The sequence below is a fragment of the Ptychodera flava genome, chromosome 17, assembly GCF_041260155.1.
Source record: "Ptychodera flava strain L36383 chromosome 17, AS_Pfla_20210202, whole genome shotgun sequence".
Classification (NCBI taxonomy): Eukaryota; Metazoa; Hemichordata; class Enteropneusta; family Ptychoderidae; genus Ptychodera; species Ptychodera flava.
This window is the reverse complement of record NC_091944.1, coordinates 20,082,604-20,098,032: the sequence shown is the minus strand read 5'-3', so window position 1 is coordinate 20,098,032 and position 15,429 is coordinate 20,082,604. Positions and strand designations below refer to the sequence as shown.

The 15,429-nt window shown below is 36.2% G+C and overlaps 1 protein-coding gene across 1 annotated transcript in view; it reads left to right on the top strand.

Moving 5' to 3' along the window:
• LOC139115738 (sorting nexin-17-like) overlaps positions 1 to 15,429 on the top strand; it is a 43,879-nt gene extending 28,450 nt beyond the window's left edge. The window contains 12 exon segments of the mRNA XM_070678064.1: positions 461 to 464; positions 466 to 637; positions 1,498 to 1,588; positions 2,488 to 2,572; positions 4,160 to 4,229; positions 4,551 to 4,643; positions 5,415 to 5,618; positions 7,029 to 7,223; positions 7,996 to 8,088; positions 8,564 to 8,626; positions 9,885 to 9,962; positions 10,414 to 15,429. Coding sequence (XP_070534165.1) covers positions 461 to 464; positions 466 to 637; positions 1,498 to 1,588; positions 2,488 to 2,572; positions 4,160 to 4,229; positions 4,551 to 4,643; positions 5,415 to 5,618; positions 7,029 to 7,223; positions 7,996 to 8,088; positions 8,564 to 8,626; positions 9,885 to 9,962; positions 10,414 to 10,515 — 1,250 coding nt within the window. The 3' untranslated portion in view covers positions 10,516 to 15,429.

Genomic DNA, 15,429 nt, shown 5'->3' with positions numbered 1-15,429 from the left:
ATGACCCAATCCCTTGATGTGTTTATTGGATGTACAACAGGATATGCTATGGAGAGCGAGTGAGAGAGTCATATTGTCCTTTCACCCTTTCAAAAATATAACACAGTGGTCAAGGTATCTTTGAGAAATATTACGTATGTCATCAAGATCTATTGGACTTCTTCAGAGCAACCAGTATTGCAACGACCTCTGACAAGTGTCTTTTTGTTTCTCTAATTTTACTTTGTGTAAACAACAACATACATGCAACTTCTAGTTTCCCTTTAAAATTTGTCCTGTCAAGGGGTTGCGGTCAGAAAATAATTATACATCTTTGCTTGATTATTGAACCACTATTTTTAAGGGTGGGGATTTAGCGGAGCGGTTTTTGACTGGGATTTCTTCGCTAGGTGACTGGATGCTGTATATTGTGAGTTTGAATCTGATCGATAATTTACCAATTTTGTATCTCGCATTTCAGTAAGTCAAGAGCGCCACGATAGCTAGTGGTCCCCTTTTCAACGGGTTCTTTCTCAGCGCCCAACAAGAGACACAGAAGCAAGAAGCAGAAGATGTTGAACTTGACGTCTATCTTTTAAATGGTCACAAGATCACGGTGCAAATTATGTCAACGGATCAAACGGATGATGTCCTTGAAGTAAGTACTGGCACATGAAACCTTATCACAGCTTGCCTAGCAAAATTGGAAAACAAAATTGGAAATGTTTACTTCCCTTTGTTTGACTCTGAGTACTGTACATGGAAAATTTTTCAGCACGTTACTGTTTCTGAATTCTTTATTCCAAATCTAATTCCAACTACTGCAATTTCACAGTAAGACTGTTGCTAACATTATGACCATCATCTTTCAAAATCATTTTGCTCATTTGTGTAGATGTCGAAATGTTGTCATGGCATTTTCCAAACTCATTACAACAGTGCAGCATTCATAGAAACAAATTCCTGTTGAACGTTTGTCTGAAAATCGGACAATGGTATTATGATGTTTTGATTTGTGGATCATACAAGTTCCTTACCAGAGACTAAATCTTTAAAATGTACCGGTAGCTTTGCAATTTTCAACAAAGTGGCTTTTTTACTTTAATATATCAGTTAACCACTTTCTTTCTAGACTAAACTTACCCAGAAGGCCAGTAAAGTGTTTAAAATAACGCATAACTACACATTAAGGTACAACGTCCCTCAAGGACAGTTTTTCTGGACACTCAACATTTCACAATATTTGTATCGTCTGCTTATTTGTGTAGACTCATGTTAAGGCTGCGGATTAAGTTTTACTGAACTGTTATTGTGAAAATCGAAGAAATTAATTTTTCCCAATAATGTTAACTCTTGGGGTGTAGCAGCCATTCGTGAGTATGAAATAGAATGGTATAAGTTTCCTGAGGCATTTTAGCAAAAGTTCAACATTTTCTCTTTTACCATGATAATGTCTACTCCAGCCAAGATCTCGTTATCAAGTTCGGTATTTCTAAAATTTATCTATTCCGTCTACAGGCTGTTGCATCCAATATTGATCTTGCCGATGACTATGTCTACTACTTTGCCTTATTTCTGATCAAAAAAGATCCAGACGGCACCTTTTCAAGTAAGTAAACCCTCTGGCTGGGAGGCCTTCAACAATATTTTCATCATTGTGTATGAAAAGAGGCTCGGTGTATACATTTCTTCAGAGTCCTTGAATATTGGAGTATTCAGGGAATGTCTTGGAGAAAATTAAATTGACTCCTTGAAATTCCCGGAGAAAATAGATTGGTTACTAGTGATTGATGAAGATCACTTAACATACCATTGTAAAACATCATTTGTTTTCACAAATTTTTTGACATTGGAAGCATGTCGAGTGTGTTCTCCTGAAAGACGGAAGGTTAGACCTCAAAGACCGTACATGTACCTTTGAAAATTTGCTGAAGTGTTGTTCAAACTCACAGGCTTTTTAGCGCATTTAGCCTACGAACCTGGACTCATGACTTTGTATTCTTTTTTCATTTAATTATACCGGTAGTGATCTCAACAGAGTCCAGCCTGTCTATTTTCATTGTTGTCACCGTGACACAAAAATGCTCAGTTTCATTTGAAAATAAACAGGCATATTAAAATTCTCATATGGTAAATTGAAGAAGATGTAGATAAATTGCGACATTAAAATTCAAATAGTTTACTTTAAATGTAAATGTACAACAAGAACTCCCATTCATGACGATATTTAAATGGTCTTGAGAACTCCTCTCATTGTATAAAATAATTAACCCTGTTGCATTGTGGCAAAAAGCTAGAAAGTAAATACGACAAACTTTTTTGCCAGTTTTGAAAAGAATTCGACATAAATATTTTCAAAATTGCCCCCTCCCAAAAAAATCTGATATGTACATCATGCTTGTTGTACAATGGCTGTTCTATTGAGTGTTTCTTGCAATACTGATTATAGCTGACCTTTGACCTTTACTTCAGTTTTCGTAATATTCTGCTTTTTTTTCACTCCGCCAGTTGTCCGTAAAATGCAAGATTTTGAATCACCTTACATATCGTTGAAAACAGCAGGGAGCAAGCATAAAATAGTTCTACGAAAAAGGTACGTCTTGTGAAAAAACAAATCGTTTCAAACCGATTTCACAGCTGGAATTTTATAAAACATAATTCCATATGATAATGATGCAAAATCAGCAATAGAGTGTGAAAATATTTTGGCTGTTTTTGAGTAAATCATGTTGAGCTATTTGTTTATTTGATTCAGTCGGCCTTGCAGCCCGCATTTTTCGACAAATGTTTGTCCATTCTTTAGAAAATATACCATACATGCAAACTTGGCTAATTTGAAGCAGCCATCTTGGTCATGTGACTTAATTTGATCCAGTATGCTAAAATAATTTTTAGTCCCCGCGGACGCAGTCCGGCGGGGACTTATAGATTGGGTCCCATCCGTCCGGCCGTCTGTCCGTCAGCAGGTGTTTCTCTGTTATCCCTGAGCCGATTTTTTCAAACTGTGTGCAAGGATAAAGTACTGTGGCATACATACCGGTATGCACGATACGATCCAATATGGCCGTCTGGCGGCCATTTTGTTGTGAATTTTTTCATGTTTTTGAGCCATAACTCAATTATCCCTGAACCGATTTTGTTCAAGGTTGGTACAAAGATAAAGTACTATGGCATATATGTGCACGTCAGTTTGTTTCACGATACGATCCAATATGGCCACCTGGTGGCCATTTTATTGTGATTTTTAGCTCACATTTGGTGTACCAATGTGAGGTTATCGTATAAGCTGAATCAGTTCATTTGCATCTGATTTGCATGTCTGTATGTCTGTATATTTGTGGGTATGTGCAGATGTATGTCCGTCACACACAAAGGCTCCCATACCGCCAAAGCTACCATCTCAGTATTTGGTGTACAGGTAGATGCAGGGGTTGAGATGTGAATTTGTTCAAATGAACACATCAGTGTCAAAAATGTGCAAATGAGGTAAGAAAAGTGAAATCCTGCAAATGTGCAGAGGCATGCCAGTGAGAAACAGGCAAACTCCACTGATCTTGACTCATTTCCTGTCATTGTTCATGAACTGTTACATATTAACAGACCAGCTGCAACAATAGACAGTAGATGGGGAAGACCGTTTATACTAAACTAAGAGGGGCTTGTTTCTGCTATGCATGTTGCTAAAGTTGACCTCCAGTACCTAAAGTTAGACCTTAATTACTTTTGTCATTCTTGTTTTTCTGTTTAAATATTTCTTGTTGTTTTTCTTGTTGTACTGTGCAGAAATCATTGCCATAACATCAACGTAGAATTTTCCTCCACTGAACAGATAGAAACAACATTTATTGTTGATCATTGGTAACCCATACTGGTATATACCAATTCTGATCAAATTTGAGCGACACCGTATAATTGCGGTATTTTTCTATGTGTTTGAACCATAACTCAACTATCCCTGAACAGATTTCATTCAACTTGGCACACCGTCATTGTATTGTAGTGTGCATGTGCATCACAACTAATGGTGCGAGCGGGGACTGTGTCATCTTAAAAGCCAAGATTTCTCATTCAAATCAAGCTTTCCACTTCAGATTAGTAAATAGTCGTATCGTCCAAGAGAATACCATATGGTAATATTTTCAGGAGTGTTGTAATAAATTAAATTTTATCCCTTTGTTAGTTTTTGGGATCCATCCTTTGACGATGACCTTTTAGACGACAGAGTTGCGATGAATTTACTTTATGTCCAGGTAAGTGAAGTAAACAATGTGTTATTGGTTCGAGTTTGAACCGTAGCGATTTGACTGGACAAGGGAAACATCCAAAAATGTGATAATACACAGTATGAAACAGGAGGTCAATAAACATACTACTGTATGGAATAATCATAGAGATGACCTTTGACCTGTGACTTGGCTGTGACAGAGTCTGTGCCGTTCTTATTTGTTTTCTAATACACAATGTATACCGATTCCTGTGTATCTCTGTCTGCACTTCATTCATATTGACACAAGTATAACAGCGCAGTCAGTTTTCTAAAATGATGAACAACTTTGTTTTATCAATTTCAGGCGGTCAGTGACATAGAACGCGGCTGGACCCTAGCAACCAAAGAGCAGTTAGAGAGACTTGAAGCACTGCAAAGCAAAGGCTCCAAGAAAGATGTAAGCATCAGAATAATATGATCATTGAATCTTGTTTGTTTTAAACAAGCCCTAAATATTTGAGTGACGCCTTTAAAAAACATTAACAATAGAAGAAATACATGTAGCTTTATGTGTCACACATTGGCAAACTGACATCTGGTATGCAATGCACTTCAATTCGCTAAAGGTCCCGAGACTCTGCACATTAGCTGTAAGACATTGTATTTCATCATTTTTGATGTCATCCAGGAACTTATCAGTGTGGCAAGAGCAGACAATTTTAATCGACTCATGGTGGCGCTATACATCACTCAGGAATCAGGGATAGCACCATCAGCATGTCTTTCAGTCCCATTGCCATGTCACTGACCTTTCCTGTGCCAGTTGTACAGTCCGTGTAAAGTGCATCAGGTCAAGACTGGTACTAGTGATTGGAAAAAAGGTCTCCAGACCTTAGCCTTTGAAGTGATGTTGCCACAATAAATCTGTATCGCAGATCATAGTCTTTTCCATGTCTGCTTCTGATTTCACACCGTAGATTTGCAACAAGGCAAGGTATTGCTGGGATAGCAAAGCATATATTACTGCAGCTGGGGTTAAACAATATACCTTAGAGATTACTTCAGTACATAGAGATACGGAAGCTAGTGTCCACGATGCTATCCCCAGTGTTTGGTTACAATTCTGTTGATTTACAGTGAATGGCCAGACCTTCAAGTTAGGAAATAAGGTGGGAACTTTGAAACGTAGAAGTTAGTCATCTCTGAATTTTCATTCCATATTCTCCAGTATTTACGGTTATCAAGGACCCTCAAGTATTACGGCTTCATCCAGTTTAAACCATGTGCCACAGACTACCCTGTCAAAAATACCAAAGTCATCGTTGGTGCTGGCAACAGGGAGCTAAACTTCAGAGTACGTGGAGACGATGGCCAACTCAAAGAAGGAAACTTTAAAGTGACAAGGATGAGATGCTGGAGAATAACAACCTCTGTAAGTAGTATTGAAGTCATTATGGATGTATATTTGACCTGTTCAATCTGCTTGATTTCATATTGAAATAATTGTATACCTATATGTGACCCATTGTTGAAGTCATTGAAGATCTATATTTGACCTGGTCAATCTGCTTGATATCATATTGAACTCATTATATACCTATATGTGACCTAGTGTTGAAGTCATTATGGATCTATATTTGACCTGGTCAATCTGCTTGATATCTTATTGAAGTCACTGTATACCTGTATGTGACCTAGTGTTGAATTCATTGTAGATCTATAGTTGACCTGGCCAATATACTTGACATGTTGAGGTCATTATATACCTATGTGTGACCCAGTGTTGAAGTCATCATAGATCTATATTTGATCTGGTCAATATGCTTAATATCATATTTAGGCCATTATATACCAATGATAATAATCTTTTATTGCTTGCTTGTAAATAAAGGTTTATATAACATTTTTTAGCAATAAAAGTTTCAAATAGAAACAAGGTTAGATTACCTCATATAACTAGACAAAAAATAATAAATAATAAATATAACTAGATATTTCTCAGTTTATATGATGTGAAAATATAGTCTTGGAGTTGTTCTTAAATAAGACAGCTCTTGTTTTGTCAGAAGTAATGTAAGTTGGTTTTGGTGTTTGTTATTTTGAAGAGTGATTTTAATCTTCTACACGTGACCAAGTCAACCTCCTTCATACTGCATTAAAGTGGTCGTAAACCTACATATAACCAAAGCATCTTTTCATCCAGAATTTAGTCATTGGATACTTATGTATGACCAGATGAAGCCACTTCACATATTATTTAGGTCATCAAAGACCCCAATATGACCAGATCATCTTCCTCACTTCACATTGAAGTCAGTATAGACATATTTTATACAGTCACTGCCTAGTATGTTTTTAGGGCAGCTTGCATAATGTAAACAAAACAAGGTCAGTTTACTTTTAGCGGTATTTGGGTCCTTGTAGAATAACAGCGTGCAAAGTTTGATAGTGAATGTTAAAGTTGATATTTTATGTAATGAATGTACTGAGTTGTAATTCAATGAAAGACATCCATCACTTATAAATAACTGTTCCTGTATTCCAACGATGAATGCAATGAGAGAAAAGCAGCGTGCATCACATACTGTGATATTTTTGCTGGTTACAATTAAAACTCTTGTATTTCAGCGTGGACAATAGAAAGGCAGACCACTGTCTATAATTTCAGTAAAGAAATCTGTGTACTATGAACTCTGAAATGCCAAAGAGTTTTGACCAACGTGGCAATATCAATTGATCAGAATTAGTTCACATTGAAATTGTCAAAATTGAAGCTGTCAAAATCTCAGAATAAAATTTAATAAGTTTTTGTCTTCGGATTTTTTAAAACAATCTTAATCAGATCAATGAGGAGAATGGAGAGGGCGGATCGGGCGACAGGACCACCGAACTTGAACTTTCCTTTGAATATCTGGTAGCCAAGGACAAACTGCAATGGATTGCCATCCAGAGTGACCAAGCAATCTTGATCAGCATCTGTCTTCAAGGAATGGTTGATGAACTCATCATGAAGAAACAGGGAGGCAGAATGAAAAGGGTGAGGGCGCTATTTAGTCTTCCATCATTGACTCAACAACAGCGATACCAAGTCATGTTATTTGTAACCAAATTTTCTTTTTCGATTTTCCTGAAATCATTTGATCACGTACATGTATCCTTGATTTGGTTTTACCAATAGTATACTTTTATATGGGGAAGTTAGGTTTTAAAGATGAAATGATGTGAAAAAACAGCAGAGACAGGTGTGTGGATAATTATTTGAGTTGTGTCTATTTAGAAAGAATGCATCTTGGGGACATTATTTTGAACATGTAAAAGTTTTACAATTTGGTCTTCTGCTTGTGTGGATTCATTTTAACATCTGTGAAGTAAATTAAGTTTTCTCAGTTTTTGTGAAAATCCAAAATTGAAGTTTCCCTTTTACTAGTGGCTTTGTTGAATTTAAATTATCGGTAAATTTGGAGTAATTTGATTCTCTGATCCAAAACTTGGGGAAAGTTTGAGTAAAAGTTTACAAATTTCTGTTTCTGAGCTAGTACAACCTTAATTGTCAAACATACATTTTTATTGCACACTTTAATCAAATAAACTTTTCTGGAAGACTGGTGTTTGAATTTTTCTCAAAATGGCAGATTTTTCCAACCATGATGCACTATGTAGCTGTTGATCACACATGGTGTACTAATTTCATTTGAAATTCCTAACAAAAACACCCTTCTTCTTTAAACTCTTTAATTCATGAATGAGCAAGTTAACTGGTTTGTACTTATTTATTTATGTACTTATTTATCTTTTGATTGCATTTACAGCCACAAGACAGGATTCGCACAACGAGACGAGATTTCAAGCGGCGAGATGGACATGTCAAATCACCATCAAATAACTCAATTTCAACTCCAGAGGTTTGTACACAGATATATTAATTGTTTCATTTTTTTCTGGGACTTTCTCAAGTATAATGTATTGTAAAATATGTCTTTTTAGCCAGCATCCTTTATTTTAGCAAATTTAGACTAAATTTGCTAATTGGCTAATTCAGATTCTGCTAATTTAAACTTTTCAGCATTTTTAATATGGTTAGGATGGCTTAGCAATGAAAATCTGAAAACTCTAAAATATAATGATGCAGCTTATTCAAAGGGTTTTACAATACATGCGGATTTTCAGTCTTCATTAGCCCAAAAAAAATGTTGACCAGTGTAGGTTTCTCAGAAATCTTGAAATCATATTATTATGCATTTTTTACAATACCTGTTTTGAGTAAAAGGAAAAAATCCTGTTATTTTTTAACATTTTTGTCTTTACCTTTGTGTCTGGAACTTCTCCCTTTTATTGTCTCATTTTCATGTTTTTGTTTGTTTGTTTGTCTTGATGTAGTCACCGTCAGATGAGAGTGCTAGCGCTGCACAGAAAGCCAAGGAATCTGTGAAGAAGATATCAGTAAGTGAAAATCTCATGTTAATGTTTTATCACGGCATCGGAAATTTCAAGCCTGAAAAATATGAAAACATGTAAATCAGAGAAGTTGATAATTGCCCAAGAAAATAAATTTACCTGGATCATAATTTTTTTCTGATTTTATTGAAAGCGAGAGATATATTATACTCTATTGGCCCTCTGAAAGGCTCTTTGCAAGTAATGTTGAAATGGTTACTTAGTTTTTCAAAGACTTTATATTTTGTCGTAGATCATAATTTTGTCCTGTAACTCAGATTAAGCTTAGTTCTAATGCATTGTCAGAAATCGTAATGGATCGTTGTTCTTTGCTTTACTAAGGCAGATCTATACACCTTATAACTAGGGATATAAGGCTTGAACTTGAACTTTGTTCCAATTTTTCCCGTAACTTTTTTCATGATAATTTTAATTTTAGTACCCTTTCCTCACTAATGATATCTGCAATGAATGTGCTGTCTCGAACTCTGCACAATTTATTCACAAAAAAATTTAACAAGAAGCTATGAATAAAACCTTAAAGAATTGTTGCTATTGGTTCTTAATGTCATGTGACTCCATTAATTATGTATGTCTGTCACCTCTTACAACCATTGGTTGTCTAATGTCATGTGACTAATTGATCTATCATGTTAACTGTCATTGTCATGTGACTATTACCTTCACGACAATAGAGTCCAGATCCTAACTTGTTCACTTTATCTTGTCTCTATGTCCCAACATGTCAAAGGAGCATTCTATATCAAAGGTCCTTAAGCTGTAACTTTCGATGTGTTCTCTATCAATTTTTGTCTGTTTGTAAATGACGTTGCTTGTGCCTCTCCCAAAATCATGACCATTTATCCAGTGTACAACTTTGAATTCCCCCAATTTGGCATGCCATCCCCTGCCTGTAAAACGTTGAAGGGGATAAGTCCCTCGATTGGACAACTCCCAATGATACAACTTTTTGGTCATGCTCTCTTGTTGTTGTTCAATGGAAAACCAAGCAAAAATGTTACAAGTATATTTTATTAAGTTGAGTGTATTCATCAATATGAACCTGTTGTAAATTTGAGCAGTACAAATAGCTGAAGTTCAATGTTAAAAATGTTGAAGAGAAGAGTTACGGTATGACTTCCACTTGTGACCATGATGACAACATTGTATCAACCCCTCCCCCTCTCCCTTGCCCCTCCTCTTCCCCCCAAACTGTAATTGATGTTCAGAACTTCATGTGGCTTTTTTCCTCCCACCTCTCCAGGACAAACTTCAGTCTGTGAAGCCATTCGGAACATCAGGCCATCAGACATCCTCACACAACCAAGTGCATATCCATTCTGTAAATATCCAATGTTTAGAATTTCATTATCACTCTTTCAACCCTTCAAATACATTCCTAATATAGAACATTTTTTTCCAAGTTAATTTAAGACCCTGAGAGCAGTTTCAGTGTCACTTTTTGCGTAATTAAAAAGTGTTGATAAATTTTTTTAATCATCCTTGTATTGTGAAGTTTTGTGGTGTACTGTGTTTCACTGTATTTCACATTTCATCATTTAATTCATCCGATGAAAATTGCACATCACGGAAAGATCTCTAACTGTGCCTGTTTTTCGAGTGATCAATGCATGTAACAACTTATCGCTTCTAACTGCATCCTAACAATCCAGCTTGTGATGCCTGCGTTCTATTGACCAAGCATGCCAACTAATATCAAAACATGTTTTCCCGTGTCTCTTTTTTAGATTCTCATATACCCACTTTCCAAAATAAATTACTTTGCTTTTCAGGATAAATTTCAGTCTGTCAGTTTCAAACCAGTCCGTTCGAAGACTCCGTCAGCAGTTGTGGAAAACGACGTCTTTGAAGATATTGGCGACGATGACCTGTGATTCGTGCATCTTCACACTGAGTGAGGCGTGATTGGGTGATTCACGTCAGGTGTCGAGCTTGGATCGAGATTGGCTCCTCGAGCGAAAGTCACATGATTGATAACAGCCAATCGGCTGTAGCTGATCTCAGAAATGACTCGGAAGGGACGGTTTTGTAATTTACAGGAGCGGAGTATTTTATTCACTATTTTTCCAGCTTTTTATGAAGAAAAGAAACCTTTAAAACAAAGAAATGAAATATTTGATGAAATTAAACCGCAGATTTTTGAAGAGAATTTGTTCATTTTAAGAGAGCTTGACACTTTTCAGGAAAGGTCATCATTAACTTCTCACATAATAACCTTTGTTACAAGGATACGTAAATTGCTAGTAAGGTGGAAATAAAGGAATATGTGAGGTTCTTGTAACAAAAATCAAGAAGTGTAGATTGGTAACAAACGTATTTTGCTTCCTTTGACCCAGAGACAACAGCAGATTTTGATATTGGCATGTATAATTTCTGATAAGTGCGTAAAATACTCTTTGCATACATGATATACAGAAGATATGAGCATGTTTCCTGGTCAACCTAAAAGGAAAAATGACTAGCCTTTTCTCGGTCGTTGTAATTTCTTTATCGTGCCTGCCACTGGTCCTTTGAAAGGAGTTTGTGTGGCTGTGAAATTGAATAACTTGACTGAACATTGGGGCATATAAAGTCAATCCAAGAAAAAGAGATCAAATTGAGAAAGAGACCAGAGATTTTCTGTCTGTGTGAAAAAGCGTCTTTGCCTTTTAAATAATTACAGTTGTTTATCAGTCAGTTTAGAAAATCAAAATGTATTATAGTGGTACAACAGATACTTGCCACAGGAAGATCTTGTTCAATGTGAAAAAAGGCAGTCAAGTTGTTTTCAATGAAGGAGAGGGCCAAGATTCAACAAACACTATAATACAGGCATAATTCTCATGCAAGTCAAAATCAGCTGATCCAGTGTCAGAGGTCAAAGGTAGGGGTCAAGAGTCACTAACAGGAACAATGAAATTTGTTGAAAAGTTGCATGACTAACATTAGTGGTATTTTTCCCTTTTTACTGAAAAAAGGTGCCATTGTGGATACTTGTATGGAATAAATGTGAATATTTGATATGGTTTTCAAAAGTATTTAAAAAACGTAGTAGATGATTGAACTTCAATGCAAAGTATCATATATCAAATTCATATCCCTCGATTTAAAGCAATAATTGTGCCTTAAAGACCCTATTTTTTCCCATGATTTAAATTGTGATATAATTTTTTCGCATGCTTTCGGATGTTAGGATGTTTTTACTCAGCAGATATTCACACTAGAGCAGCTGCACTTAAATTCTTTCAGAGTTGTACCGAAATGCTCCCATGCGTTTTGAGATTAAACAAAAGAAATCCCAGTTGTTGCTGCTAGAGGGCACTCTAAATCTCATCTCATCCCACTAGCTGGAGCTTCAACGAGCAAGTTCTTCAGGGCGATGTTTTTCTCCAGTTTTCTAGAGTGGAAAAAAGCGAGCATCATTTTATGCTGTGAATATTTTTGAATTGCACTACCAATGGATGCTTCAGAAAATTTTGAAAGTATATACCTTTTTTAGGGACTGGTCAGTTTCTTCGGCCTGGGGGGGGCCGGTGGATTATTTTTTGCCGACGTCAAAAAGTGGCTGACCCCCCCTATTCCCAATTTTGAAAACAGGGTGACCCCCCCTATTCCAAATTTTGAAAACAGGGTGACCCCCCCCCCTGGCACGCGACAACTGTAATATGTAATAATATAATACTGTAATATATATATATATATATATATATATATATATATATATATATATTATATATATATATATATATATATTATATATATATGTAAATATATATGTTATATTTTACATACATTTATATTTTAAGTCATTCTGTGTTTTAATGAAATTGTTGGCATGTCAGTTGTAAGATAGGAATTTCAAAGTGTCAATCTTAAAGTTTGAATACAGTACATTTTGAATGAGCTGTGAATGTATTTCACACTTTCTATGCTTAACCAGATGTCCTGAACTGTTGTACAGAAATGGATGTCAATCATTAATATCAAACAGGAAAAAGCAGTAAATCAAAAACTTTGATGGGTGTTAAGACTTGCCAGCCATCCAATTAAATCTCCTGAGGAACAATAGAGAGGCATTTTAGCCAAATCTGATGTGTGCAGAGTCTGAGATGACCTTTTCTTGTAACATTGATATTTGTGCATGTTGCTTTCTCATACTGAATTCTCATAGAGAGAACAGAAAAGTATCACGAATTTGTCATGCTTTTCATATGAAATGCAGATCTCATAATAGTACACTTTCACAGAGCAAACATCAAGATATCTCTGGCATATATCTCTGATTTATTAAAGTATGGCGCCCGAAGGGCGCGGAGAAAAATATGAAACATCCTGATATCTCTGATATATATGTCTTGTATATTAAAGTAATGCACAGGAAGGGTGTGCTGAAAAATGTCTGATATATTAAAGTAATGCGCTTGAAGAGCACGCTGAAAAATATTGAACATACATATATCTCTGATATATGTATGCCTGATATGTTAAAGTTGGGCGTGCTGAAAAATATGTCTGATTATTAAAGTTACGCGCCCGAAGGGCGCGCCGAAAAATGCAACTGGATGAAATTGTGGCTGACACGATGCATTTTAGGCAATGATGAGCCTGTGTCGAAATTCAAAAACACACTGACCCCCCCTATTGGGCATTTCAAAAACATGGTGACCCCCCCTATCACCAAAGTCAAAAACAGGGTGACCCCCCCATGAATCCACCGGCCCCCCCCAGGCCGAAGAAACTGACCAGTCCCTTAATAAAGATGGAAGTTACTAGAGGGTACAGTTCTTACATGTTACTATCGGTTATGAGTTCCTGATATTTCAAGATCCAGTAGTCCAAACTAAAATGACTTCATTTGATTTTTTGAAAATGAGGGACAGCTCAAGTTCATTGGCATGCTGAATGCTTGGATTTTGATGTTCCTTTGTAAAGTCACAATGAAACCTGATACCTCCAATATATACAGCATTTTAGAAAATACTTATAATCGGAGCAGTATCATGTCATAGAAAACAATTTGTACTTCTCATCCTTTATCCTATATAGATGATGTTTTCTCATCAGTACTCCCTGTGAGATGGCTTAAAGGGGAGGAGGTCATCCCGTCTTTAGCTGCACTACTTTCCTCTCGATAGACATTTCCTCTTTCCAGAAAGTGGCGATGATGAATGTGAAGCTAATGTGAACTTAATTCAGCATTTGATGCGTGTTCATGGTTCACTAGTTTGGAAACTTTTCAATCACTGCGAAACTTTGCCGAATAAACTTTGGTTGCATCCCCTTCACTTATATGAAGCTGCTTTGGCAGCGGTCACCAGTTTCAGTACGGCCACGGCTTTAAAACTTTGGATATGCACAAGGGATGTGTTCTGCATAGCAACAGACCTGTTGTATGGGTCCCATGCATACAGTGGTAGACAGGAAGACCCCCTCCCTTTAAACTTGTTATAATAACAGGTTTATATGTATCACAACAAGAATATTTGATTGTTATCTTAACGCTCCATCGGTTGTAACTGTCGAAGTGTTTTCCAGGATTTTTCATTCTGTTTCACGTTCTACTCCCTCAAACCATTTTGAAATGCTCAGCGATCAACCTGTCAGTGCAACCTACCAGTGAATGATGTCTAATATTGTTCACAAAGATTTTTGCCCAGGCAGAAATTCATTTGTGAACAACAACATCGCATGTTATTCACAATGTGTTGTGTTTGCAGGTCTGAGACTGTGCATTTCAACATATTTGATGAAGAAGTAAAAAAAAGAAAATATGCCAGATTCCTAATGAAAATAATGCAGATCTCATCAAAAATTACAATTATTATCTGTGTCATACAAAACGCTTAAATATTCCTAAGGACCTAGAGCAAGTCTCTTTACTAGATCACTCTCACTAGCTTGCTACAAAAGTGTATTGAATCCAATGGTGCCAAAATTATTTTGACAAAAAGCAAAAGAAAAACCAGATGCATGGAAGTGTGAAAAGCTGCAGATTGGGAATTCAACAGATTAGTCCTAGAAAAAAATGATAATCTTTATTTCCAACTTGGATTTGGGATAGTCCTGTCATTTTCAAATGCCCTGGTTTGACCATAGACAGCAGAGGGTCCCCCCTCTACTGTCTATGGTTTGACCCATATTGCAGAAAGTTGGATGATAGGCTGATCTGATCAATTTACATATCGTGTAAATGTTCCATTGTATTATTCAGCTTGAAACATGCCTTGAAAATAAGTCTACGACTTCGACTTTCCTCTAAAATTGCCTAGACACAGACTAAGATGTGTTGCCATGCAAAGTGTTTAATGAGAGAACCAAGTTACCAACAGTTCGATTATATTCAATATTCAAAATGGCTGCCATTCTTTAGGTGACCTTTGAGTGAAAGGTCAAATTTACTACATATGCTGAAGAAGAATAAGGAAGTGGACGGCAGAGTTGTTATTTTTACGCCATGAGAAATGCACTTTTAGCAAAGAAAATAAATTTTCAAAACATTGATTTTGTTTGTTGAAAATAGTCACGTTCTACCTTAATTTGTTGTATCAGTAACCAGTGAAAGGCGCGTAGAGTTTGTACATGTTTAGCATCAGAGAACGTACCAAACGTTTCACATCACTGTATTCAAAATATTGTTTTATCATTCACCTTGTATGTTTTTGAGATTTTCGATTCTTCTGCAACTTTTTTTATTACTTTTGGTTGTCAGAACTTTATTGTACCTATCTCTCACAACCCTACTCTTACCACCTGTTCATCTTTTTGACCTTTCACCCGATAATTTGAAATAAAAGTAATTTTATCTTTTA